The following is a 27,038-nucleotide window of genomic DNA, read 5'->3' as shown; positions in this document are numbered from 1 at the left end:
GAACATAAAGGAATGTATGGATCAATGTAAACATGCTACACCACTTAACAAGGACATATGATATAAAAGGCCTACTGATGCTCACTCAGCGATGTCACCCTACAGAAGGAGACCTTGTCATTTGCTTTAAATGGCATTCCCTGGACAATCATGGATAGCCGGCACACATACCATACTTATGCAGAAGACACATGGAGCGAATGAACGACTAGGTATTTATTTCAAGTACAAGTTCTTAGAGAGGAAAGACGGAGTGACGTCAGTGGGAGACCAAATGCGACCACAAGTGTCTCCAGGTGAAGGATGGCACACTATGGCTTGGGCACTGTCTTCAGAGGGGTGGAGTGGGGCCCAGGAGGAGCACTGCTAAGCTCTGACAGATTCTACCCTCTCCAGAACTGCTCTCTCCTCCTCTTGAACCATCTCTACAATGAGAGGGAAGAGGGATTTGTTCAGTAGAGTAATCAGGATATAATAAGAAAACACACCATGGGGCGTTAGCTGTCCTTATATTTTATACTGCGCAGAAGAACCTGCTGTCTCACTGCCTTAATTCTGTGAGGGGCTGAGGGGCTGGCACAGGGTCCAGTGCTTGACTAGAATGTGGGAGACCTTTGTTTCCAACCCAGTACTGCAGAATAGTCCCTGGACAAGTGTCCAGATGGGGCATGTCTTTCCCCGTCTCTACAGTAATCCACTCTGGAGGATGTTAGCAGCATTTTCAGGCAGATGCACCACTGTGCTTCAGACAGTCAGAATGCTGGGTGCCCTAATCTGTGTGGCTTCACCAGGCAGGCTCTTCAACAGCAGCAGGAGGACAGGGCATATGGATTCTATGCTTCCCCATCCCCATCAGTCTCTGTTTAACCAATTTACATCAGCATTATGAAGAGTGCAGGGTTCACCCTGTGAACTATCCTCACACCCTGGTTATCCCTGTAAGCATAGAATCTATGCTTAGTTTTCAGTGTTTCAAATAGTGTGGGATCGTGGTGCCCCTAGCTACACGGATTTCAATCCTATGTGTAATAACCCCAGGAAGACTCCACAGAGAACCCTAACTAAAGGACACCAGCACTGAAGGACTTGAGTGTATGTTTACCTATTTATCAATGTATTGTTAATACGGAATGAAAGAAGACATAACAGAGTAGGACCATGACTTTCACCTAGGTACAGTGGAGGACAAAGTCTATGTTAGATACGTGGGAAAGCATATCCAGAGGCAGGGACATCTGGAAGAGTTCAGAGTGTGTGTGTCCAGACTGAGCTGTGGCATTGGAGAGAGGGGGAGGGGAGACAGGGGAAAGGGAGCCAGTAAGAGAGACCCAAGTGGGGGTGGCAGGCCAGAGCCCAGTAACTGACTTGGGTAAGATGCTTAGTGAGAAGAACGTCTATCCAGGGCATCCCAAGTGGAATGGGACACCTGTCAGAGACCAAAATGTCCAAGACACAGAGGAAAGGTGTCCCTTGCCCTTGGGATTGGAGCCCAGTGGACATAAGAGGAACTTCCTGGTGTAGAATGGTGGATTTGTAGTAGCAGTAAACAAAGCAGGCAGCTTGGAGTAACACTTACGCAGTAAAAAGAGGAGGGGAGAGAGCAGGAGAAAAGGGAGATGTCCCCGTGGGTGAAGCAGGCCAGAGCAGTAGCCAATTGAAGGAGCCATAGAGACGTGGATAGAGTATAGAGTGTGCACATGGAGGGCATAGCCGGCCAGACACCAGAGAGATGAGAGCAGCAGTTAGAAAGCAGGCAGAGTGGAGCAGCAGCTGAAGGATGAGACCTTAGGTTGTCGAATCTAATGTTGTGGGTGGCACAAGACAGCGGAACCAAATGATCCGCACATACTGAGGAGAGTCAGAGCAGATGCTTGGCTAAGAATGGCTGAGTTCCCAAGCAGGAAGCTCATTTATGCCTTTCCGGGGTGTCAGCAGCAGATAAATAAATAAATAAATAAATAAATAAATAAAATAAAAACGAAAGGAACATGACTGGTCCCAGGTTTCACTGCCAGATGAATGGAAAAGAAGAAATAAAATGGGAAGGAGAAAGACTGGTCCTAGGCATGACGAAGAAGGGTTATTACAGATATATGGAGAGCAAGGCAGAGGCAGGGACCTGTGTGGGAGTCCAGAGGGGGCATGACCAGACTGAGATGTCCCATGTGAAGATAGTGGTGAGGGATTGTAGAGCAAAGAGAGGGAAACAGGTGCAGCATCCAGGAGGCCCAAATAGAGTAGACAAACAAACAGGTAACCAAAAAGAATCTATTATATTGCGAAGGAAAGCTGGGGATGGGCAAGCTAGATTGAGCTGGCGAGATTTAGGAAGGGAAGGAGGGAGGGAGAGAGGGAGGGAGGGAGGGAAAGAGTGATGGATGGTGGGAAGAAGAGAGGGAAGGAGGGAGGAAGAGAGGGAAGGAGCAGGGAGGGCGGCAGGGAGGGAGGGAGAAGAGAAGGAGGGAGGGAGGGAGGGAGGGAGGGAGGGAGGGAGGGAGGGAGGGAGGGAGGGAGGGAGGGAGGGAGGATGTGCCAGCCAGGATCGCCTGTTGCAGGTAGAGACTTCGGGTGCAGGGAGAACCTGGTGGCCAGGTCTGCTTTGATATACTAAATAGACACTTTAGACACCTGTCCCTGGTTTGAAACCTGAAAGATACAGCTACTGACACATAGAACATTTAATAATTTGTAGTTACAGCACACATACAGGACACTTGTGTGTGTGATACATACATGTGTAAGAGAGAAAGTAGCTTTGTTCTAATCAGTGTCCCATTAGGAAGTTGGGTTTGGATTGGAATGTGCTGGTTCTGCATAGTGAGGCTTCTGCTTTAATATTCTCCCCACCAAGACCACAGAGCCTGAAAATTACTTCAATGTGGCTGAAGCACTGGCCCAAGGATAGAGACATTGCTGCTCTTGAGAGCCTGAATTCAGTTTGCAGCTCACGTGTCTTCTGGCTCACGATTATCTGATGGAGCGCGGATGTACGCACACACAGACACACAGACACACACAGACACACAGTTTAAAAGGACCCTTTCAAAGTCATTTTGAGACACAGTGAGCTCAGAACAACACTCCACCTTTGGTGACAGGACAAACATGTCCCAGCCCCAAGGGAAGTCTCGAATGGCTGTGCTGGGTCCAAAGGCTTTTAGATGACTACTCACATGCAATTTGCCTTCTGTCACGCTCATCCGTCTTGCCAACTGTTTCCTGAGAACAAAAATAGCAGGTCAGTATTTGGACACACAGACGAAACAACAGACTCTACATTTATTAAAACACTTGTCTCAGTTCCCGCCCTCTAGGACAGCAGTTTCTACAGGTGACTTTAGTTCAGCAGAGAGGGCTATCAATAGTCATAAACCTAGGCCCAGACCTAGTCAGCAATTGAAAACCAACAATGTAGACAGAGAACACCTCAGAGAGAGGCTCCGACCACTGGGTGTGTGGAGCATAAAACCGCCTCAAAAATGTCACCATACAAAGCAAGAGTTACAAAACCAAATGCTGACAGGAAAATCCTGTGTGAGGGCCTTTGCCGTGGTGGAAGGGTAACACAAAAGAAGATGGTTTCTTGGAAATTGCCTGAGGACTCCTAATGTTCTGTTGACAAATAAAGCTATTCAACGCGTACCTCATCAGGACAGGGCCTGTTATATTCGCTTCATATAGTGTGTGTGTGCGTGTGAGAGAGAAGGGGGGAGGGAGTGAGGGAGGGACACAGAGAGAGAACATGTTTCTGTATTTTAGGTCACAGTGTACATGGGGAAACAGAGCATGGCTACCTGGACTTGGTTCTCTCTGGGTCTCAGGTCAGAACCATTTCCTTGGCCCAGAGAACAAAATGTTAAAATCATGTCAGGCACAAAACGCATGTCCCAAAAGTGTTCATTGCTGGCCACACAGTCCTGGATTCCCAGCAAGAGAAAGACTTAAACAAGAGCCATCCTGAAAGTTAGAGTCCATTCTGGGATACAGAGTGAGACCCTGCAATAGAAAACGAGAAGATAAGAAAAGAAAAAGAAAAGGCCAGGCCTAAACCACCAACAAAATGTGTCTCTTGGGTACTGGCTGTACATAACTGAGAACGGCCTTGAATATGAGACCTAGCGTCCTTCTCAAATGCTGGGGCTACACAGACACGCCTGGTTTAGTAAACACAGTCAATTTTCTTGTTGCTGAGATAGTTTTCTCTGCAGCACGAGACTACATTGGTTTTCTCAGTGCTGAGATTACAAGCAGAAGTCACCATGATCAACACTGAAGCTTCTCTCTTTCTCCCTTTCTTCCTCCTTTTCCATACAGGGTAAATGCTCTGACTGTCCTGGAACCCACTCTGTAGCCCAGGCTGGCCTGGAGCTCCCTGAAATCTGCCTGCCTCTGCCTCCCAGTCGCTGGGACTAAAGGCATGTGTTGCCCCGAGTTGCACTGAAGCTTATCTTAAAGGAAAATTTTCTTTGGGGAGGGCACAGAAATTTTCAGAAAACGCCGAAAACAACAATTAAGGGAACTGTGTCGATGTGTTTACCGTGAGTCCGCACTAAGCCAAAACATATGCGATGTCCAAATGTGTCCCCATTTCCAACAAAGGCAGTGTTGCCTGTGTGGTTCCAGCCACATCTCACGCTTCCCAGGCAGTCCCGACCTGACCTCCTTAGATCAACAGGCACTGGCCAAACATTTCTACTCGGTCTCCTAAATACTACCCGAGAAGAGCCCATCACACAACCCCAGGACAGCGAGGCAGGGCTCCTGCAGGCCTCAAGGGGTGCATTGATTTCCGTTCCAGAGGACAAAAAGGAGGCAGACAAAATGGCTCAGCAGATAAACCTGCTTGCCAGACAGCATGAGGAGCCTTTTTGAGCCCCGGACCCACATCCTTGAAGGACGGAACCAAGTCGTTCAAGCTGTCTGTCCTTTGACCTCCAAACGTGAGACACAGCTCCCCCCACCCCGACACCAAGACAACGACTAAACCTTCAAAATGTAATGTAAGCTTTATAATGAATGAAAACAAGGACAGGGGCCAGCGAGCCAGAGGCCCCTTTGTACCAGCTTGTTTCCCTCTCAAAGGACTTGAGGCCCTGTGACCTGCTTACCCTTCATCAGCATTTAGATAAGGATTTCTCCGGAAAACACGCTCCAACTCCTGCAGCTGCAGCCTTGTGAACCTGTCATGGAGGCGGCGGTGGGGAACCAGCACTGGCACAGGGTGGATGTCAACATCTGGAACCGGTTCAGGCTGTACATCGGGCGTCACAACTGGCATGGTTTGGACACTGGGCACTCTACCTGGTATAGACTGGACACTGGGCACTGTAATGGGTACGGGCTGTGCGCAGGCCACCCCCACAGGCATAGGCTGCGCCTCAGGCACTGCCATATATGGTATGTTAGGTATCTGAACTGGTATATGCTGGACCTGGGGCACAGTACCTGGCATAGGAAGGACATGGGGCCCAGTAACAGGCATAGGTTGTGCATGTGGCATAGTGATTGGTATGGGCTGTACATGGAGCAGCGTCACAGACATAGGTAGTACCTGGGGCACAGGGATTGGCATAGGCTGTATATGAGGCACAGGAACAGGCATAGGCTGAACCTGAGGCACACTGACAGGATTAGGCTGCACCTGTTGCTCAGTAATGGGCATAAGCCATGTGTGCGACTCAACGATTGGCACAGGCTGTATTTGGGGCATGGTAACAGGCATAGGCTGTACCTGGGGCCCAGTGATTGGCATATGCTCTACGTGGGGTAGAGAAATGGGCACAGGCTGTACGTGGGGCACAGTGACAGGCATAGGTTGTACCTGGGGCACAGTGAACGACACAGGTTCTACATGGCATACAGAAATGGTCACAGACTGCACACCAGGTACATATACTGACGTAGACTGTACTAGGGGCAGCATGTGCAACATATGGTTCACATGGGGCACTAACGATGGCACAGGCTGTACAGCCTCGGGGTCCCGTATGCTCTCGGGGACTGGCTTCTGAGGTGAATGCTCCCTCTCCTGGCTAATGTGGCTGGTACCCTCTTGGTTCCTGTCATCTGTGAGTCCTGAAGCTACAGCAACAGAGGGACTTTCTCCACTCTGCCCCATCCTTCTTAGTTCTTCTACTCCTCCCAGTTCTGCGGTTGGGGCTCGCGACCCAGGCTGGCCGCTTCCACTCTCTTCCTCATTTCTTCCCTCTCCAGTCGGCAAGACCATGGGTGCTTCAGCACCTGAAAGTGGGGAAAGAGAAAGATGAGGCGGCAGGGCCCAGGGTGGTCCAAAGGAGCCATGGCGTCAAGACATTCCATGCCCATGTGCGCGCGTGCACGCGGCAGCGGGCAGCGCATGCCCAGACGCCTCCGAGGGTCAACGTTCCCTCACGGGCATGGCCGACCCACCACTGCTAGCACATACTGACCCTTCCACTTTTTCTCATCAGGTCCCTCTTGAGGCAGGTAGTTGATGTCCCCACGCTTCATGACACGAATGCTGTCGAAGTCGCCAAAACTTTGCCTTCCTTTTCGCCTCTTCAGGTTCTGGACGGTTGCCCCGTACACTTCCGGTGGGAGAGCATCTCACCCAGGAAGCATTCTTTTCCTTATGGTCCTAAGGCTGGACCACTTGGGTTGTCTTATCCAATCAGAGGCTTTCCTTTCTAGATTGCTGGGATGATCGACGGTTGCTATGTTTTGAGACCCCGAAGTGCATAACCAAGAGCAGTTTGACCCTTCAGTGAACAGGATGAGTTTACAGGGAAGGCATGACCCTTGGAAAAGTAGAGTGTAGAAGGGGCCTTCCAGTTCGCTACTCCATGAGTTCTTTTGCCCTGGTGAACTATCTTCCTAGGGCAAGAATGACGGTCCGCTTCGTGAAGGCATTCGCGGGCAGGAAGAAAAGATCCACCAGCGTCTCTGGAGGTCTTGTGGAAATATAAGGACAATCTCTCTTAGTCTAGTGCCCAACACCGGGTCCCTGGTACCTGGCCGAGAACAGATATTAAGTAATGTGTTTATCTGGAAGGCTCTTCAGGCCCTGGGGCTGCTAGATAGGGGCTCATCTTCCCTGTTAGGCTTCAAGAGTGCTGTTACAAGCTGTGAGAATTTATACCTGTGCTGAGGTTCCTAAAAAGTTTTTTAAGTTCTTTATCCGGGTCTCTCCTCCTCCTCCTCCTCTTCCTCGTCCTCGACCTCCTCCTCGTCTTCATCCTCGTCCTTCTCCTCCTCTTCTTCTTCTTCCTCTTCTTTTCTCTCTGTCTCTCTCTTTCTCTCTCTCTCCCTCTCTGTCTCTGTCTCTCTCTCTCTCTCTGTCTCTCTCTGTCTCTCTGTCTCTCTCTCTCTCTCTCCTCTCTCAGAATAGCCCAAGTGTCAAGAGCAGGGCCTGGTCCCTATCCCAGAACTTACAACGGAACAGGACCTTCACTGGTATGTGGCCAGTCTGACCCCATGGCAGCCAGCTTTTCCCAGCATGTCCTTGTCACTCTGAGACTAGAAATGCATTAAAGAACTATCATATGGAAAGGCGATTCCTTTTCATGGTGTGGGAATATCTGGGGGCCCTGGTGTCAAAGGAGGAGGTTTCCTTTATCAAAAGTCTTACCTCGCTTCTGGTTACTGCCTCACTTGTGAATCTGCACAAGTCTATTTCCAGCCCTTTGTCTTTCCAGTATAACTTGAAACTACCCTTGACCAGGTCTACCAGGAGCTGAGGATTTCTTTGTAATTCTGGCCAATTGTGTAAAGACGACCATGTTGGGGATGAGGATGTATCTCCAATAGCAGAGAGTTCCTCTTGCCCACTCTAAGCCCTGGGTTAGATCCCTAGAACTGCCTACATCTGAGTGGATATCCCTTTCTGTGACGCCTATTGTCTGACCACAAATGTGTTAGATTCAAGACCAGAACTTCCTTCATCCTTCCTGAGATGAGTTTAAGGCCAACCTTTCTCAAAACACAGACCCTCTAGTAAACAAAATAAAAACCAGATTCATTTCAATTAACCAGTTCCGATGTCTCAATTTTCTCGAAAATCAGTGAGGAATGGACCTAATTCAAATGACAAATTTCAGAGATATTTGTTTAAAAATTACACGCAAATATATTTTGTTGGCGCATGGTTAGGAGAAAAGAAAAGGAAGCCTCCCTCCAGCCCGGAATGGCTGGAGTCTCTGGTTTCTTTTGAAGCAACAGAAACTTTGTCCACAGGATGTATTAGTACCACGTGTGCCCCACAGATGTTGGGGTGGGGTGACCAGAACCCCAACAGTGAAGAAGAGCGCTCCCTTCCCTGCTCCCGTGAATCTAGCGATTTTCCTTCGGAAGAATCAGGTTGGAACTGAACTCGAGTGTGGGCAGCAGGCAGTGCTGTCTGAAAAAGCACTGGCCACCTACTGTGGACAATGAGGACCCTTGAACATGGTTCTGCTCCTAAGTGGTCGCAATGGGGGCGAAGGGAGCATCAGTGAGACGCAGGGACCCGTGTCCATTCTGTGCAAACCCAGTGAGGCCAGGGAAATGACGGTGACTGCAGGGGACACTGCAGGGGACACAGGCATGCCACCTCACAAAAGACGGCCGTGCCAATCTGTGTGAATTGTACATAGAGAGAACACTCTGCATCTACAGTGTACAAAGCAGAAAGAAGAAACAGGGACAATTTGTCTTTATTCTTATTGTCATACCAGTGTCTCAGATATAGGGAGACATGACTTTCTTCCATGTCTAAGCAAGGGGAGACACCAAACAGCCCATCTCCATGTGCCTCCTGGGCAAGGATGGCACTCTAGGGCTCCTCCACATCCATCATGCAGATGTGGTCCTGGATCCCACGTGGTGCACTCCTGAGCATTGCTTTCTTCTCCCGGGCCCTCTGTTTGGCTCGCCTGTTGTTAAACCAAGCCTGAAAGCAGAGGACAGGAAGCATGTCAGCGTGCTGAGTACTTGGATGCAAAGAGACACTTCATTGGGACACACGATATGTCACTGCCATTCTAAACCACACAGCACAAGGAGCTGCTTTCAAAACCTCAGCCATGCAGGGCAGAAGCAGGGAGGGTGTGTTTGGTGTTGGAGGACAAGGCAGGGTCTCTGGAACCGAACCTTCTTCACAGGAAACTGAAAAGAGCGACAGGAACCACGACTTTATGAAAGTAACAGCATGCCTGCTCCTTCGGATCACACAGGGAGAGGAGCCGCCCTGTGTCACGTTCTGGAACAGACTCGGCACAAGACAGGTTCACACTTAACGTGACCCCAAGGGGGACTTTTATTGGTACCTTCTTCCAATGCTGGCTCAACTCTAATAATTTCCATAGCTCTGCTTTTGAACGCTTCATTCCTTAGACAAGTTTTCAAGGGTGTTATCCCTCGCCCCCTTCCCCTGCTGTTGGGACAGTTTTGACAACGTGTTCAGGTGAAGGCCTCAAGTGAATTGAAAACAACCCCCCAAATCAAAACTGCGTTCTCCTATCTCATGCAGACTGACAGAGGAAGAGGACCAACCGCTCGGACTACTGTGCTCTATTTCCCCACCAATCTCACCACAACCTGCATCTGGCGATCCCAGTGTAGCTGCTGTGGGCAAAGTCCAGATAACCAGTAGCTGTTCCTTTACCCAAGTGTGTACGACTAACTTTCAGAAAGCTACCTAACACAACCGAACCATTTGATAGCCCTGTTTGATCCTGCATCGTCTTGAATATCACAACAGCATCCTCAGCCCTGGCATGACTCCACAGAATGTCCATGAAAAGGACAATCATGTTGAAGGAATAACACGAATAACAGGGCGAATAGCTATGGCCTCACACGTATGTATTCTACGTGTACGCGATCACAGAGTCCATACTGTTTAAAGATCTTGGCTGTGCACACAGAATATCAGCTGTATAAGGGTTTATCATACAGGCTATGAGCTGCATGTGGGCTTTGCACACAGAGTATGAGCAGCTTAAGTTTGCCTTGGTTTTCTTTTTCCACAAGGTATCACTTTTTTTCCAAGAACGGGCAAGAAACACGTAGGGGCGTGTACTTCCTCCAACTTCCAGTGATGAAGGCAGTGATGGCCATCAAAAGAATGACAGAAAACTCACACCTACTGAAAAAGACCCACGATGGCTGGTCCAGGACTGAAGCATGCTCCAGGTGGACGGCCCCGCCCCATGCTTTCTCGAATTTACTGACCTGCACTTTGGCTTCAGGCGCATCCATGTTTCTGGCAAGCACCGCTCTGTGTAGAGAAAGCCACAGAGATCAGTAGTCAAGGTATTGAGAAAAGTCACAGGCTGGAAACAGTGTGTCCTTGTGCTAGACTTTATTGCCCTGCTCAACTCAAGGACTCCTCGCACGCAATGCCAGACACACTTTTGAAAGGGTTCACTCATCAGGGCATTTAAAATATTGTGCTGTACACTGGTGGTCAAGACAACATTAATCAGCTGACACAAATCATTTTAATGCTGTATTTTCAATGAACACAAAAGGCAGAATTCTATTATGATGCTATGCAAATTTTAAAGAGAGTAATATGTAGGAATTATGGGAAAGCACGCATGACGACAGGATCCTTATTATTCTTGCTCAGTCTTTTGTAAGTTTTCTTTAGTTCCAAATGTAAACACCAGGCAGGAGTGGTTGAGGGGGAAGAACACGGACTAAATGAGAGAGCATCAAAGATATAATCTTCCAGGTATCATGGGGCACAATCAAGATTGTGTAGCCAGAACTAATGGTGGAGACCAGCTAATGGGGAAACTGAGGCAGAAGGGTCACAATAAAAGGCCAGGTTAGGCTCTGCTTAAATTCGAGGTCTCCTTCAGGACATTAGCGAGAACCTATCTCAATCAGTAAGAGGAGGCTGGTAGCCAGGGCAACTGCCCTCAGATTTGTACTCCTGGTACTTGAAGATCAGAGAGAGGATGACCTCAAGATCCAGGTTAGCTTTGTTTGTATTCTGGATTTTCTTTTAGCCAGGACTCCAAAGACAGTCCATTAACCCAAATGCCCACTTAAAATCAGCCACGAGATGGTGGCTGGGAACATAGATTTAATGGACTTCCTGTGGATCAGACAAGTGGCTTCAGCCCTCACCACCGACAAATGAGTAGAAAGTGAGAAAGACAACCAAGGTGTATGAAAACGTTTGAAAAATATGACCACATTCTGTTACCCACTGAGGTAACTAAAAAGAATCAAGAGGCAAATGACCAGTGCTGATAAGGAAAGAGAGAAAAGGGAAGCTTCTAGAGTGTGGGTGGGAATATCACTTCATGCCCTAGGTAATGAAAGAACTGCTTAGAAACAGACCCAGTCCAGTAAATCCATTTCAGAGTTTACCTAGCAGTCCAGTAAATCCATTTCAGAGTTTACCTAGCAGTCCAGTAATCCATTTCAGAGTTTACCTAGCAGTCCAGTAAATCCATTTCAGAGTTTACACAGCAAAAACAGAGCCAGGATGGGAAAGAGGTTTTTGTCACCCCAGGGAACAACAACCCCACCACCCCAATAGCCAGGGGGCAAAAAAACCCCTGAACTCCTAAGAGAGGGGTTCTAAAGCAATGGTGGGGTGTGTTGATTCAATGGGGTGATACTCAGCCCCGAAGCGGTCTGACCACCAGCAGAAACTACATCTGAAAAGCCGGAGAACTGTGACAAATGGGGCAGAAAAAGGACATTGAGCTCAATCCCAGGAGCCTTTAGAGTCCTCCTGTTGAACAAGGAAGAAGATGTCCAGGTCTGCCGGGGAAGAAAGGGGAGATTTTGATACAGTTTGTCACGAGGAACGGACTTCTAGAGCCCTGTGAGAGAAGGCATAAAAACACTTGGCTCTGCTGACTCTACAGCATCAGAACAGTTTCATTCCAACACGGTTTTCATCTATCCACGTCACTCCCGGGTTGAAAATGGAGAGAAAGTATCAGGAGCAGTAAGCGCACACCTGTTTCCGGTCACCACCACAAACAACTTCCCCACTCCGGTCATGGGGGAGAAGCTACGTGTGGTTTGGAAAGTAATGGGGACAACAGGGACAAGAAGGGGTAAAGGCCAGGTCAACATAAACATTAGTTCCTGGAGGTCAGGGTGCCTCCTGGAGCCAGCACCTACCTTGTGAGTCCATCCGGGTACTGGGTTTCTTGGAAAACAGTCTCCATTTCCCGCACCTGCCAGTGTGTGAAGTGGAACTGATTGCGGGGCCGGCTGGGCCGGCGCCTTCGAACCTCAGGCAGCTCGAGGGCTGGCTCCTCTGGGTCCACCTCCATGGGCTCCTGGCTGTCGAGGTCATCTTCGGGATCCAGGTTATCGTAAGAGCTCACGTGCCCCCCCTGGGCCTGGTTGCCCTCTTGGGTCTCACTGTGGTCCAGGCTCAGAGCTCCTTCACAGAAGCTGCCCCCCACTTCAGCTGCTGCCCCCTGTCCAGGGCGGCGGCTGCTGTCCTCTCCATAGTCCTCCATGTGAGAGTAGAAGTGGTCACTGTAATCGTGGAGGTGCGCCATGGCTGCTGCTCTACAGAAGCCTAGACACCTGCCCCTTGCTGGAGCCTTTGGCAGCAGCTGTGCCCTGGGGGCTTTCAGCAGGTTGGGGCTACAAAGGCTCAGGTGCTCCTCCTGCAAGACCACTATTGGCTTTCTAGCTGAATCCTACCCCAGTGGGTGTGCCTGTGTGGTGAGAATGGGCTAGGGCGTGGCCCCAAGGAAGGGGTAGGGGGAGAAAGGGTGTATGCAGAAGCTGAATTTTACCCCTAGGTGATCTGCTTTGATCTGGTCGCCATCCCTGGCCACTGCTCAGGGACCCCACAGAAGACGGGGCAACGGGGCTACTGGAGATTGCAGGCTGATTTTAACATGGATAGTGGGGAAGAGGGAAAAACTCACAATGAGCCCCTGAGAGTGGGGGCTCTGGCATTAGTGAGTCCAAATACCCAAGCGAAGTCACTAGAAACACAGCCTGGTGCCTTCAGGAGGGAGTGCTATGTGAATCTTGGATGGCGGAGTGAAGGGTTGTTTACAGAATTTGCTCAGTGCACAGCACAAAGGCTTTTCTTCTAAAATATCAATGAGAGCTCTTTCCCTTAGACACAGATCCCAGCCATTCACGTGTAGTCAGTGGGTGGAAGACTGGGAACCCTTGTGAACACGTGATTACCCAGGCGCCCCACAATCTCTGCCGTATTTGGTAAAGGCGCGCCCTCACAGAGCCACTTGACCTGGTCCCTTGCACAGCACCGCGAGCTACAGAAGAATGGCGCCTCATCTAGTTGATAGGCAGGCCAGTCAGAACCTGAGGCAGGCATGTCGTCACCTAGAGCATGTCTCAACAGGCTCTGGCCCTGCTGCTGGATACACGTGTGTGGCAATTTCCTCCAAGATAAGAATTCCATGTGGGAGGAAACCTCCTGGAGACACTAGACACTCCAGATGGAGGTGAAACAGTTCATAACCCAGGAGAGATGGTTAAGACACAAGGAGTAAAAGGTTAGGCAGCTTCAGCCGGGCTCAGCAGGGGGTGGTTCAGGTTTCCTCATGTCTCCCCGGGAAGCATGTCAAGAGAACATCTCAGTGGCACACTGAGGACTATAGGACGAGAATCCAAAGTCGGCTGAGGCAGAAGCCGCCATCTGTAGGTTCAGTTCAGGGAGCATGACTCCCTGCTGAAATGCCACTGGGTGTGGCAGTCAGGCACTGCAGCAGGTCAGCAGAAGATGCCCGGTACCTGCGACATTGGTGGCAAGTGCCCGAAGGAAACTCAAGAAAATAATCTTTTGCTGGAACATCCATTGTAGGGCCTCAGTGGATCCCCTCGTCTCTCTATCGCTGTCTCTTTCTGTCTTCCTCTGTCTGTCTCTATGTGTCTCTCTCAGTCTGTCTGTCTCTCTCTCTGTGTCTCTGTGTCTCTGTCTCTGACTCTCTCTCTGTGTGTGCTTTTCCAGGTGTGGCCCCCACCATGAGTTCTTGCTGATTATCCCAAGGTAAAAATGATTTCAAAATACCATCCAGAGGTCAGTTAAGGAGAAGAGGCCCTGGTGGTAGTGGCAGCTGCCACAGTGGGGTAACAGGGTGTGGGAGGGGTCAGGAAGGAGGAGAACTCCTCCCTGGTGTAGGAACTCTTCTTCCTATGGAGAAACAGTTGAAGTTGGAAGGAGCTGGGAGCTCAGGCTCCCCGGAGACAGTATGAAGCCCCTGGAAACCCCTGCTTCCAGTCCTCCCTTCAAAGGCTGGCAATGCTTTCAGTTCATTCCAATCCCCCAGGCGCTATAGGATAAGCATTGAGCAAAATGAGCCCTGCACAGCCCGGGGGCAGGGACTGTGCTCTGGCTTCATTCCTCCTTCTGGAGTCCCTGCCCCCTCTTCCTGACCAAAGACAAACAGGGAATCCAAGGCTGCGGTGCCTGCCCGCTTGGTACAGAACCGTGGCCATCATGTCCCCTGGTCAGCTCAGACCGGAGTCCATTTGCAGTAGGTGATGGTCAGTAGCTGCTCACTCAGTTGGTCAAGGTGCGGCAGCCCGAAAGACATTGGGGAGCAGGCAGGTCTAAATGTGACATCTCTATTCTACCCCTTTGTCACAGGCATAGGGACGTGAGGAAGACTGCTAGAATAGTCTTAGAGCCAGGACCAGTGTCTACCCGTGCCGAAATCGTATTTCCTAGATGTGAAATGGGGAGACCTCAGGTTTAGGGCGGTGGGCCCGTCCCTAGTGTAACTGATAACTGCGACTGCAGGAAGGGCTCTCAGATCATCACACCGGGAGGCATCTTAGAGACCCAAAAGCAACATGGCAGAAATCTGCATCAGAAGAGGCCCCTGGAGCACTCAAAAGGACAGAGAGAAAACAAACCAGGGTGTGCATTGGCAGGAGACCAGGCATTGGGACCCCGCCATGCAGCACGTTTGGATTAGTAGCCTAGGCCATACCTCTGCATGTCCCTAAGAGGAACTTGGTTTATCTGGACCTGCGGGTTCATATAGGGAAAGAAGCCTTGTTCTTTCCTCATGTGCTAGGGGTTTAACATTATTTACTAATATCATAGGGCTGCTAGGAAGGAAAGACCCCAAATCTTGAGGACTGAGGGTTCTCCAAAGCAGGTGACCAAATGCAGCAGAAGACACTAAGGTCAAGTCTCTGAGCAGGCCACGCTGGGAGCCTACTCTCCCTGAGCCGGAATGCAAGGAAGGAGACAGAAGGCCCCTCTGCCTGGGCGGATTGCTTCGCCTCTCTTTCAAGCAGCAGGACTCTGGGCAGTGTGCCTCCTATTGCCCTGAAGGCCCACAGAGGGGGAGCGAAAGCACACAGGGTGTTCCCATTCCCCCTGCCACCAACCTGGGAGACGGCTCTGAGAAGTTTCCAACAGAGCCCAAGGTGGGACTTACTGGAGTGTGGGTGGTAACAACCGTGTCTGGAAACACACTGTCCTGCTTTGCGGACTTGCCCTTTCTGCCCTTATAAAGAACTTGTCCCACAGAGATAGAGCGAGTTGACAAGTCCATGAAGGGGAGCAGAGAACCACGTGGGGTCAGCAGGAAGCCGCCTGGCACCTGGAAGTCCTCCTCCCTTTGCAAGGCAGAGTGATTGCAGCTTGCCCACGTCACCCCCCGATTTAAATTCCATTTCCGGAATTTAAACTACTATCGTTCAGATACTTATACCCACAGTTTGGTAACCTGGGAAAGCAATGGAGCCAACGTACTGAGAATACACCTCTTTATTGCTGAAATCAATGCAGGGAAGGAAAGGGTGTCATGGCCATCATGGGTGGCTGACACATTGGGGGCAGGGTAGGCTGCAGGACATCTTCCTCCAGGACAGGGATGGCACTCAGTGCTGCTCCCGCATCTTCAGGCATCGTTGTTCTCGGGAGCAGGGGGTGTGTTGCACAGCACCAGCAGTCTAGTGTTCCTCCGGTGGACGGCTCTCCTGTTCCTAAACCAATCCTGCAACCAGAAGAGAGGCTTGTTTCAGTACACTGAACTGTATCACGGCTGAAGAACACATGCTGTATCTTCGTATACTGGCTCAACTTGGCTAACACTTTAGGACATATATGGAACCCATCCCGGGCCTGGTGTATGCTAGGTGTATCTCTAGCACCGAGCCAGTCCCTTAACAAAGCACCAAATAGTGGGCTGCCTAGAAACTCCACGTTATCATGTATCCCCAAGAAGGGCTGAAGAGGTCCCTCAAGTGCAGACTGACTGTTCAGAATGCTGGAAGCAACACGTTTCATTCTCACTGAAACACTAAGAACACCCCCTGAGTAGCCCCTGGGGACATGTAAGCCACACCCAGTCCTTCAGCTAAGGACCAGACCTGGAATATTGCCTCTTCTCCCCATCAAATGGTATTTTTTGGTTGCGGGCCTACCCTGTAAAGACCTACCTCTCTCTCCAGCCCACATCAATTGGTATTTTTAATGCATTCTTTCAGGAAAGGATACATAATCTAGCTCACGGTTGATACCTGCTAGTCCCTGCGGTATCAAAAATTATTAAGAAGATTTCTCTTGGTCCCCTGAGGATACATAAAGGCCTGAGGCAGTAGTCTGTCAAAGTTTCCACCATGCTAGCATTTGTTAGTATCCAGAATGCAGATTTTATGAGACAAAGGGTACTTCTTCCGGCTCTGCTTCCGTCTTAGCCTCCCAGCTCAGTGACTACAGGCCTTTTCCCTCGTGGGCATGTGGTCTGGAAAAGCCAGGGGTGCCTGGAATGCTGATCAGAGTGCACACACATCACCAGCAAAGGGAGGCAAAGGTGCTAAGAGCGGTTTGAGGTCCCTGGGCCCAATACTGGTTCAGAACTAAGCTAGGCATCTGCCATTACAGACTAGAGCGAGGAGAAGTCTGAGAAAAGTTTTCCTGAGACACGCAGCGTGACAGAGCTGAAGGTGGACAAGAACGTGCTTCCTTCCCTTAGGTGAGGCATGCGGGCTGCAGTCTCTAGAGCACCATGGAGAACACAGTCTGTCCACCACGTGGCAGACAAAGCACCTTGGTGTCTCCAGCTCGGCATGTCCTACCTGAGAAAAAGGACGTCTGGTGTCTTCCTGAACCTAGCCTGCCTGTGTACTGCTCTGGCATCCTTGGGATGCCATTTCAGGGTCCCACTCTGCCCCTACGCCTGTCTTCTAGGCAGAAGCATCACAAGATATGAAGTCCTTCCAAAATTGTTCTTTAGGATACTGACCTGCACATCGGCTTCTGACACACCCAGCCATCTTGCAAGATCCTTCCTGAAGTGAAAAGATTCCAACATTTAGGCTTTGTGTTAGAAATGAAGGATAGATGGACTTGTGCCATGTGCTTTTGAAGCACTTAGGTCCACACTTGTGTGCGTGCCCATGTGTACACACACACACACACATCCACACTATTCCTCAACAACTTTCCTTCAGGGACCAAAATTAAGGGTAATCCCCCAAACACAGGTACCTAGTCAATGTATTTAGAATAGCAAACTTAAGGCAGAGCCTCCACGATGAAAAAGTCTTCTTTGCAAAATTTTAATCTGAGGTGGGATCCGCCCCACACATCTTCCCGGCCACACCTCCGGCTTCTTTCTCATATTTAAAGACTCATTTAGAACAAGCATTGTTTAAATTTCCCACTCACGTGTCCCTTAAACGGGTAAAAAACACATTCATTCCCAGCCGGAATAGGGCCCATCCCCCTACTCCAGAAACTAGTTTCTCCGGGTGGATGGGAGGATCGGGGACAGGGTGGTTCTATTTCTTGAGGAAAGCAAGGAGCCAGGGAGCTCCAAAGGAAAGCCTGGGCTCCGACACACTGCCTAAAACCCAGCCGCCTAGCAGGACAAAGTGCTTACCTCATCCTCAAGCTGGGGTGGCGATTCTCTTGGAAAAGCTGCTCCAGATCCTGCAGCTGAGACAGGGTGAATCTGGTGCGGCGCTTGACAGGCAGCCTTTCCCCAGTCTGGGGACTATTGGTGCCCTCAGGCATCGCCGCCTCTGGCTGAGGCTGCTGTTGATCCACGCTGCCGCCATGGCCACCTTCCTCGTGGGCCTCGTTGTCCACGGGGCCAGAACTACCAGCGGCAGCATGGCCTCCTCCCATTTCTTCTTCTTTGATTTCTCCCTCCTCTACCTCTTCTGTGGCTTCCTGAGCGAGACTGCACTGAGCAGCCTCTTCTTGAGCAAGCTTGCCTTCAGCAAGTTCGCCCGGAGCAGGTTTGCCCTCATCAAGCTCCCCCTCAGTGGGCTTGCTCTGCTCAAGCCCTTTCTTGCCTCCTTCCTCTCCAGCCTTCAAGACCATTGCATTCCCACCTGAAAGAGAGAAAATCACAAAGATAAACGTCTGAGCATCGTGGCCCAGGGATCATTGGAAGGTCTAAAGAGGGGCCACAGGCAGAGCTGAGTTACCGAAACCCATGGCCACTGGCTTTTCCACTAGATTTCTTTCTTGGCCCCTGCCAGAATCCCGTCAGAACCAGTTTACTGACCATGCTGTTGTTCCTGGTCCCCATCAGCTCCCAGATCCCGCATCGCGCTGAAAGTGTTGGAGCAGTCTTTGCGAGTCTCCATTCCGGGAATCTTCCGATCAGACACACCACAGTCCTGCAGATTCAAAAGCTGCCTCTCGCAGGTCTGGCGCCAGACGAAATGAACTGCTCTGGCGCTTGACCCGGAAGGGCTGTCTTCTGGGGGCTCAACCAAATTACAATGTGTCCAATCACACAACCTGTCCTGCCCAGGCTGTGGGCTTGTCCTCTGAGGTGCCTAAGCAGAAGCAGTTTAGGGTCGCAAAGAGCAGAAGTACATAAAAGGAAAAGCAGCGAGTCTCTGGGGCGGGGATGCAGAACCTGTGGCTCCAAGTTGCCTCTGGACTTTAAATTCCAACACAGGATGCAAGTCACACAAAGACCTTCTCAAGCTCAGCATGTCCTTGAGCCCGGCTAGATCATTTTATGAAGTTATACAAATGTCATTCAACCAAAACGACAAAGACGCATCCCTTAATTAGACTCCATCATTTATGCGCCAAATAGTGGATTGTCCAGGTGTACACACTCACTTTGGTCGCTACTTCTGTCTCTGTGATGGCAAACATGTGGGAAGGCCAGGGCAAGATCCTCATGAGTCTGTGTTCTCAAAGGGCTGAGTTCCAGCAGTGTTCCAAGCTCGTTCTGATGGAGACCTTTCTCTCTATACCCAGCTGGGCTTGTCCCAAGGACCTAGGGTGGCCCAAAGACATCTCTGGGCATCACAAATTGGCCTTAGTCGGTGATTCCAAACTCATCTCACTGCCATGAAGTTTACAGATGGGAGAAGTAAGCAATTCTGATGCAGTCTCTACAAAGAAGCATTGCAGGAGAGGGGGAAATTGGAGAAAAGTTAGAGAAAATCCCCAGATAGGTGACATTCCCCAAATTTACAAAGGCCACCAAGCTCTGTCATTTAGTGGGTTTTGTTTTTAAAGCATCACGGTGGCAGCGATAGGTGACATTCCCCAAATTTACAAAGGCCACCGAGCTCTGTCATTTAGGGGGGTTGTTTTTTAAGCATCACAGTGGCAGCATCTGGACAGTGCCTGAGGTAATTGTTAGGAGGCGGCTTAGTTCTCTGGGATAGCACAGGCTGAGAGCCTGGATGCCCAAGATCCGCATGGTCCAGCCCACACCAAGGAGATGATCGTGCCTTCTTCATCTGGCTCAGCCCCCCTCCCACCACACGCCCCTTGTTCATCCGTGACTAAGTGTTTGCCAGGTGTTGATCCTGGTCTGGTAGCCACCAGCCGCTGGGCGGCCTTGCGCCCCCTGACATTTCCTACGTCCCACTTGCTTTTAATTGTTCTTATCTCTCTTTCTGCTCACAGCTCCCTAGAAGCAACTGCAATTAAACTGCCTGTTCTGCTTTTCTTCCTGTTCTCCTTGTCTCCAGCTTCTTTGTGAAAAGCTTTCCCGAAACCTCCTGAAAGCGGGAGGCTTTCTTAGAGGCTGTCTACCCACTCCCTCAGTTAGCTGCTGCAGAAGCTAGGCTATTTTAGGGGACAATAGTCCCACATGTGCTTGCTTGCTTTTCTTTTTTTGACCCAAATTTGAAGTTATATTTATTAAATACTGGCCAGGATGATAGACATTGGTCAGGCCCACACCTGAGATTCCCAGAACATGGCACAAATTTCCATTAGTCAGAGGGTTGCAATGGCAAAACCCACAAGACTCTGGGTTTCCACCTTTGTCCAATCAGGGGCAAGCATACTGTCCATTGTTCTTTCCTGCATATGAACCTCCCACCCACATGCGATCAAGACTTCCTGTGCAGTTAGGGCAACCAAACTTCCTCCCAGAAGTGAAAAGGCAAGGCTCTTTATCTCGCAGGAGCCCCCAGCATTCCAACATGTACTTTCTTGAAGGAACTGGTGCCTGGCTGGCCAGCAGACTCTCTGGCTACGAGCCCTGTCCTTATCAGTGTGAGATAGTGTCGCTGTGGGATTGGGCTTCAGAGGCTCTGTTTCTCAATCTTAGTGCTCCTGGTTTGGCTGTTTCAACCTCACCCTCCATTTTAGCCCTACCTTCCCTGCACCATATGCAAGCAACTTGCAAATGTGAACCTGGGTGCTTTTTCCTCCGTATGGTCAGAGACCTACCTCCTGCATCGATCCCAGCCTTGGATTCTGAGATTAATTTCCCAAGATGCTGCCCCCAGGGTTTGGGAGAAGCAGATAAGCAATCGTTCATTCAGGGCGCCCCTGAGTCTGTTCATTTCATCCTCTTTCTACAGAGTTCACAGGACCCCGAGGGGAATTCTTTTACTTCTGGTAGTTTCTTCCCAGGGTTCAGCAAAAGAGTGAGGCGGAGGGATTTCACTCTCTGATCTGGGAGTCAGCACCCTAAAAGATGGGTTCTTGCTGTGTAACTCAGAGCAACTGTGGTGTGCACTGTGGGAGTTTGTCTGGTGGCCACCATGATGCCGGATTCATGATAGGGATGCCACACCAGAACAGCCAAAAGGACCCTGTGTCAGGCAGGTCTGGGATAGTGCCTGTTGAAGAATGCAGGTTAGGACAGAGGTGACTTGAGCCAGGTCTCCAAAAGCTCATCTGTATATCCGGGCCTTGGTAAAGGTTGGTCCCATTTAAGTGTTTGGAGGGAGGCTGTGTTTGGGAGATTCAGTTGGAGCCTTGGGGCAGTAGAAGGCAATAAGTGGACACCATTATCAAGGAAGCAGAATCCGTATGCGCTCCATCTGTCACAAGAGAGGGTGAGTGGTAGATGTTCCCTAGACCTTATAGCTGCTCAGGTGAGGAGGTATGGTCACTTTGAGGACTCAGAGGCCCACAACCATAGACACATCCCTGTACACAGTTCAACTCTTGGGGGACTACACTTTTTGGGTCCCTTGAGGACAGGCCTTCGCACCCCCACTTGATGTTTTGCACTCTTGTGGTTGGTTGAAAACAGGAACAAAAACAGGAACAATCTGTTGTTTTCTGCAATGTTTCTAAGGATGTTCACCCCTAAGTCATGTGAGTTACGGTGATGAGCTTCCTGTTTGGGGGAATAAAGGCTTGTCTGAAGAACCTGAAGCTGTGCTGTGTGTTAATCCCGACGTCCCTCACTCAGAGAACTACAGTTGCCATGTTGGTGCAGCACCACTGACCCGACACTGGCAGCTAATCTTGCATTTGCTGGTGTTCCGTTGGTCATGAAGTTTTACAAACCTCAATGAATGAAAAAATGAATGGATCTCTGTGTGTCTCTCTATATCTGTTGTTCTTTCTCTTTGTCTTTGTCTTTCCTCTCTCTCTCCCTGCTTGTGTGTGTATGTGTTTTCTTCTGGGAACAAAGTGCATCATGGTGGAGCAAATGAACCAGATCTTGGGTGCGGAGGAGCTTGGTGGTGGTGAGTCCTTTGAATCTCTTTATCTTCCCATTCATGACAACCCAGCCTTTGGTCTAGTTTCCCAGTCCCAGTCTACAGGGTATGGTGACTAGTTGTTGGGGAGCCTGGGGAAGGAGTGGTAAAGCTCATCCACACAAGAATTCATAGCGTGCTGGGAGATGTCACCTGCCATGAAGGGTGAGGTTGCTCAAGGTCTGTGAAGTGAAAGTCAGTTCATGGTATCACTCTGACATCTTTGACGTGGGTTTTGGGTGCAAAATGAAGAGTCACGTCTTGGCTTAGGAGGCTCCCCATTTCTCTTGCTCCTGTGCTGTGGCTCAGTGGGTACAGGCGGCACAGCTCTGCTCACCTGTTTAATCCATGGATTCCTGTACAGCAGGGATTCATGGTTGAGAGTCCCACAGTAGGGTCTCAGTCCCTCTGAGTGTTAGTGATCAGGACTCCTTTATGGGAAGACCCATGTGTCCTTTCCCTCTGTTGGGGGCTCTACCATGGCGCCTTTCCAGAATGTATCTATTTTAGTAGGTTTCTATACTACCCCTCAAATGCTTTTTGGCTTACTCCCCTCCCCTTCCTCACTTGATTCTCCCATTGCAGCCCTCATCCATAAATATTTGTTTTAGTTCCTTTTCTTAACAAGGTTTATCTGTTCCCTCTAGTCCTTTATTCTAGACCCACCTTCTTGGCAGAGAAAATGAGCCCATTACTGTACTCCTAGACAGCATGATTTGAAAGGTCTCATCTGGGACTCTGTTCTTCTTTGTAAGCTACATCTTGCAGTAAGAAAGCTGTGTGGCTTATGACTGGAAGGGAAACAGGAACCTTTATGCTAGGCTCTCATCAGTTTTAGAGACGAGTTGCTTACTGGAGCCAGCACAACAAAAAATATTCCCGTGCATGGGAGGTTGACCCTCTCATGAATGAGGATGCCAGAAATATCCTAGGCAGAAGCAGAAGCATCAGGGACTGTGGGTACAGACTGTAGGAAAGCATGGGTTAGTTACCTGGGAACTACTCTCTGAGGAGAGCTACCATATCACAGCAGTACCCCCTTCCCTAGAGACACCCCTCCAGATGGAAGGCTGGAAGTGAGGAGGTGGTTACTCAAGTTCTCCTGAAGCTCTCCCATGTTGATTTCATTATAAGTTGGTCCAGGATTTCTGCTGGCACTCTGCTGTCCTGCCTCTTGAAAAGGTGGAAAAAATTGATCCCACAGAACCCCAGGGGAGAGGGTTTCGTGTGTGTGTGTGTGTGTGTGTGTGTGTTGAGATAGGGGTTTCTCTGTGTAACAGCTTTGGCAGCTCTGACTGTCCTAGAACTCACCGTGTAGACCAGGCTGGCTTTGAACTCCCAGAGAGCCATCTGCCTCTGCCTCTCAAGTGCTGAAACTAAAGGCTTGTGCACCACCACCTGGCTAAGGATTTCATCTTCTCTTTAGGTCACCTGGGCTGGAATATCCCTTAGGTAACGGGGAATCCTGGTCACAAGAGGGCAGTTTTAACTATAATACCATTCTTAAATTAGACCTGTTCTGTAGGAGGGGAGGAAATGGGTTGAAATTTGGTGTGTTCAGCTTTTCTTTTAGTTAAGAACCACCCCTGGAAGACCTTTCCCTCCCCTAAGAATTCTATGCTTGCCACAGCCTTCAACTCTATCCACACGTCTGTCTCTCCTGCAGCCCCCTCAGTCCTCAGGAAATCTGGTCCCCACTCACAGGAATCATCTCTATGGTAGTGAATGAAAGGACATTTGGAGCAGAATTCTTTCATCTCTCCTTTTTCTTCTCAGAGCTGAGAGATAAGACAGGCCATGGGCAGCTAAATAGCAAATGCAGACTTTTAGACAATTTCCTAAGCTCTATGATTTGGCCTGGACAAACTTAGACCCCATTTGAGGGGGGAAACTCAGGGAGAACATTTGAGGAGAATATTGAAGGTTTAAACTACAAGGGAGCCAAGAATCGAGGACCCCCCGACTTATATTATCATTGAAAACTTATATTATCCCTTATACTTGAGACTCAGCATTTACTCCAGAGTGTCAACAAATGAAGGCTCCTGCACAGGCAAGCTAAGACCAACAAAGTAAAATTTGGGGGGAGGGGATCACCTAGGTTGGGGGGGATTCATGCACAGTCACGTCACTGAGAACAAACCGTTTATTAGGCTTTTCCTTTTATCCTTGCTAACAGAAGACAGAACACAGAGCACTTTTGTGTCGCCAATTCCTTGCTACTGGAAGACAGAACAGGACACTTCTGTGTCATCGATAAAGGAAGGAGTGACTAGTCTAACCGGTCATTCCTTTTTTTTGAAGTCAGCAAGAAGGGACAGATAAAGGGAAAACTCAAAGAGCCCTCTGGAGAACAAAGAAGACATGGGAGGCATTCTGATATATGTTCCTTTTGTCTCACAAAGGAGCAAGATCATTCCAGCCTGTAGTACTTACTCTGTATCGGTTAGACAGAATGCTTGATGGTTCTCTGCCCTCGAGCCTGGTCTAAAATTAAGACTAAAGGATTTTGAAAGTGACCTCTAATGGGAACTCTCAATCAAAGCATTATATTATCCTAAAACTTAATCCCTGTAAGAGGGAGGGCAACTAAGGTTTTCATCTTCTCTGCTTCTATTTACAGGCTTGCTTAAGGTTTTCAAACAATTGGTCAGTCCCAATCCAGCAAGGGAGAATCTCACCTTGGACACTGGTAAAGGCAGGCACGTCTTTTAGCTCGATCATGCTTAATCCTGGGTGCAAATGGCTGTGAATCTGTGACCTTATACAATTAGAAAACAGGGTGATGCTTCGAAATCAACGACCCTGTCTCAGATAACACTCCAAATAAGGATATGCTTTCTGTCTCTTGTCAATCCCCGTTCCCAACATATAAAGTCTCCTGTCCAGTGTATGGCACTGAGCAACTTTTTTTCTTCTCTGATGCTTCTAAAAAGAGCCATTTTCTACCTTTAATTTTATAGAGACTCATGTTGTTTTGTAAATAGGTTGTATTGGTAAATTGCCAGGTGCTGTTTGAGCTCACCCAGAAGCTGGCTTTGGAGATGGAATTTTGACCTTCTCCCACCTTAGACCGAGCATGGTGTCTCAAAGCGTTTTCCAAAGCCCCTTTCCCAAGTCAGGCTGCCTCCTCTTCTGCCCAAGTGTATGAAAGGAAAAAGAGAAACAACAAAACAGCTCAAGAGTGAAATTACTGTGCCCTTTAGAACATCTAAAGGGTAAACCTTTTCCAACAGAGGTCACTGTTATATCATGATGTAAAGAGGCTTGAGGTGCATACAGACTAAAAGTATCTTAATCAGTTGCTCCAGCAAGGTAGCTTTAACGGGGCTTTCCTCAATTAATTCCTGGAGGATGTTGTGAGCATCAATTTGATGATGCTCCACTATGTACCTCCTGTACCTCTGTATTCACTCAAAACCAAAAGTGTGGTATGGTAGATTGTTTTAACTGTGTAAGCTACCCAATAATGGAAAAGAAGGCTTGGAGCAGGAATCAGACCGCGAAACACCGCTGAGGCCAGAAGAGGGCACCAGATCTCTTGAGTTATGGATTGTTGTGAGTCATTTTAAGCTAGGGATAAAACCTGGGTCCTCTGGAAGAGCAGTCAGTGCTCTTAACCACTGAGTGATCTCTTTGACACCCCTACTTTTGTTTTGAGGAGGAACCAAAGCAATATAAAAATCTCATTCAAATAAAAAGAAAACAAAACCCCCCAAACCCAACAAGGCTATTACACAGATGGGAAAACAGGACTTTACCAAAGAATGTCCAAGCCAAGCAGGGGTAGTGCACACCTTTAAACCCAGCACTCAGAAGGGAGAGGCAGGTGGCTCTCTGAGAGTTCAAGGCCAGTCTGGTCTACAGAGCTGGTTCCAGGACAGCCAGGGCTACACAGAGAACCCTGTCTCGGAAAACCAAACAACAACAAAAGAATGCCCAAAATGGAAAAAAAAAGACAGAAACAACCCCTAACCTTTCATGGGGGATGGAGGAATCAAGGGTTCCTTTTCATAGTCTCAGAAGGAACTCTCCATAGATTTTAGTATGGTGCTGAAGGGAGGGAAAATCACTTTCCCGGTTAAGTGTTTAGATACACAGTCCTCTCTGTCGCGGCCATTACAGGGCTAACAGGTCAGTATATGGGGCTCTGCATAGTCTTTCCTTCCAGCCCTTCCTTGCTTTCAGCAGGGTGGGGCTACAAAGGCTCAGGTGCTCCTCCTTCAAGGACATTTAGAGAGAGTGCTAAGGATCTTACCAAAATATTTTCCTTTTTTTTTCAAATTCTTGGATTCTGTGAGAAAGCATATGCACACACAGACACACACACACACACATACACCTGCACAAAAGAAAGTAAAATTAAATGCATTTTAATAAAATAAGATTTCTGTTCAAAAGTTAATATGGTTGGAGGTTTATCCAGAATGAAGAAAAAAAACTAAAACCATAGAAGATTATAGAAAGATAAGACTTAAAGGTGATATATATATAATATATAATTTTTTTTGCAGTTCTCCAACTTTATTTGAGATTCAGTAGGTTAGTTCTCATCCACATTGACTGTAGATTTTTGAATGTGGTGACAAGCACGTAAGTTACCAGTGTGTAGAGTTTGTTTGGTGAGTCCTCATCCTCATGACGTTTTCTGAAAAAATGTACCGGGATATGGTATGGAACATTCCTTATTCCTTTGGCCCAGACGGTTTTATTGAGCCTGGTATCAATCCTCACATCTCCTTCATGGCAAATTTCCAGATTTCTTTGAGTGCCCTAGGAGTACGCTTCTTGAAGCCCACTCTATGGATGCACTTGTGAATGTTGATGGTGTATTCTCGGGTCACCATCTCGTTGATGGCAGAACAACCCTTCTTCTTCTTGCCACCCTTCTTTGCAGGAGCCATTCTGCCGGGCTCAAGCTGGAGAACGGGCGCGAGGGATTGTGAGAAGGAAAAAAGCCGGTGATAGATATTATTAACATTCCCAAATTAAAGTTCAATATATTAGTGTCAAATGTCTATTTACATCAATGGAGGTCTCTTAAGCTATTACATTTGGTAAAAGTTTTAAGTACTGACTTTAAAAACAAAGATATGGGGCTGAAGAGATGGCTCAGTGGTTAAGAGCACTGGCTGCTCTTCCAGAGGACCCATGTTCAATTCCCAGCA

General features: G+C 48.9%; 2 protein-coding genes and 1 pseudogene across 2 annotated transcripts; all 3 read right to left on the bottom strand.

Moving 5' to 3' along the window:
• Window positions 1-383: 383 nt before the first annotated feature.
• Window positions 384-12,155, bottom strand: LOC130868603 (homeobox protein OTX1-like). The gene is made up of 9 exons (XM_057760760.1): window positions 12,109-12,155; window positions 10,189-10,234; window positions 8,836-8,905; window positions 5,955-6,240; window positions 5,732-5,847; window positions 5,552-5,611; window positions 5,109-5,235; window positions 3,174-3,219; window positions 384-425 (listed from the first exon to the last, which is right to left on the bottom strand). The coding sequence occupies exons 1-9, from the start codon at window positions 12,153-12,155 to the stop codon at window positions 384-386; spliced, it is 840 nt and encodes a 279-aa protein (XP_057616743.1).
• Window positions 12,156-15,836: 3,681 nt separating this feature from the next.
• Window positions 15,837-24,594, bottom strand: LOC130868602 (homeobox protein Rhox5-like). Its single transcript, XM_057760759.1, has 5 exons — window positions 24,552-24,594; window positions 18,456-18,653; window positions 17,823-18,279; window positions 17,184-17,229; window positions 15,837-15,932 (listed from the first exon to the last, which is right to left on the bottom strand). Exons 1-5 carry the CDS (start codon window positions 24,592-24,594, stop codon window positions 15,837-15,839), a joined length of 840 nt encoding a protein of 279 aa, XP_057616742.1.
• A 1,800-nt stretch (window positions 24,595-26,394) lies between these two features.
• Window positions 26,395-26,774, bottom strand: LOC130868601 (60S ribosomal protein L31-like; annotated as a pseudogene).
• Between the last annotated feature and the right edge of the window lie 264 nt (window positions 26,775-27,038).

The sequence above is a fragment of the Chionomys nivalis genome, chromosome X (genome assembly GCF_950005125.1).
Source record: "Chionomys nivalis chromosome X, mChiNiv1.1, whole genome shotgun sequence".
In the NCBI taxonomy this organism is placed as follows: domain Eukaryota; kingdom Metazoa; phylum Chordata; class Mammalia; order Rodentia; family Cricetidae; genus Chionomys; species Chionomys nivalis.
This window is presented reverse-complemented; position numbering and strand designations above follow the sequence as displayed.

Bases quoted from the DNA above. Each gene is read 5' to 3' on its own strand.
- LOC130868603 (XM_057760760.1), bottom strand. From the start codon at position 12,155: ATGGAGACTGTTTTCCAAGAAACCCAGTACCCGGATGGACTCACAAG. The intron at 5,612-5,731 runs GTACAGCCTATG...AGTGTGCCTCAG, and splicing joins TGCCAATCACTGGGCCCCAG to GTTCAGCCTATGCCTGTTCC. The intron at 5,236-5,551 runs GTACTACCTATG...AACCGGTTCCAG, and splicing joins TGCCAATCCCTGTGCCCCAG to ATGTTGACATCCACCCTGTG.
- LOC130868602 (XM_057760759.1), bottom strand. From the start codon at position 24,594: ATGATCGAGCTAAAAGACGTGCCTGCCTTTACCAGTGTCCAAG. The intron at 18,280-18,455 runs GTCAGTAAACTG...TCTCTCTTTCAG, and splicing joins GGACCAGGAACAACAGCATG to GTGGGAATGCAATGGTCTTG. The intron at 15,933-17,183 runs GTCAGTATCCTA...TTCTGGTTGCAG, and splicing joins TGTCAGAAGCCGATGTGCAG to GATTGGTTTAGGAACAGGAG.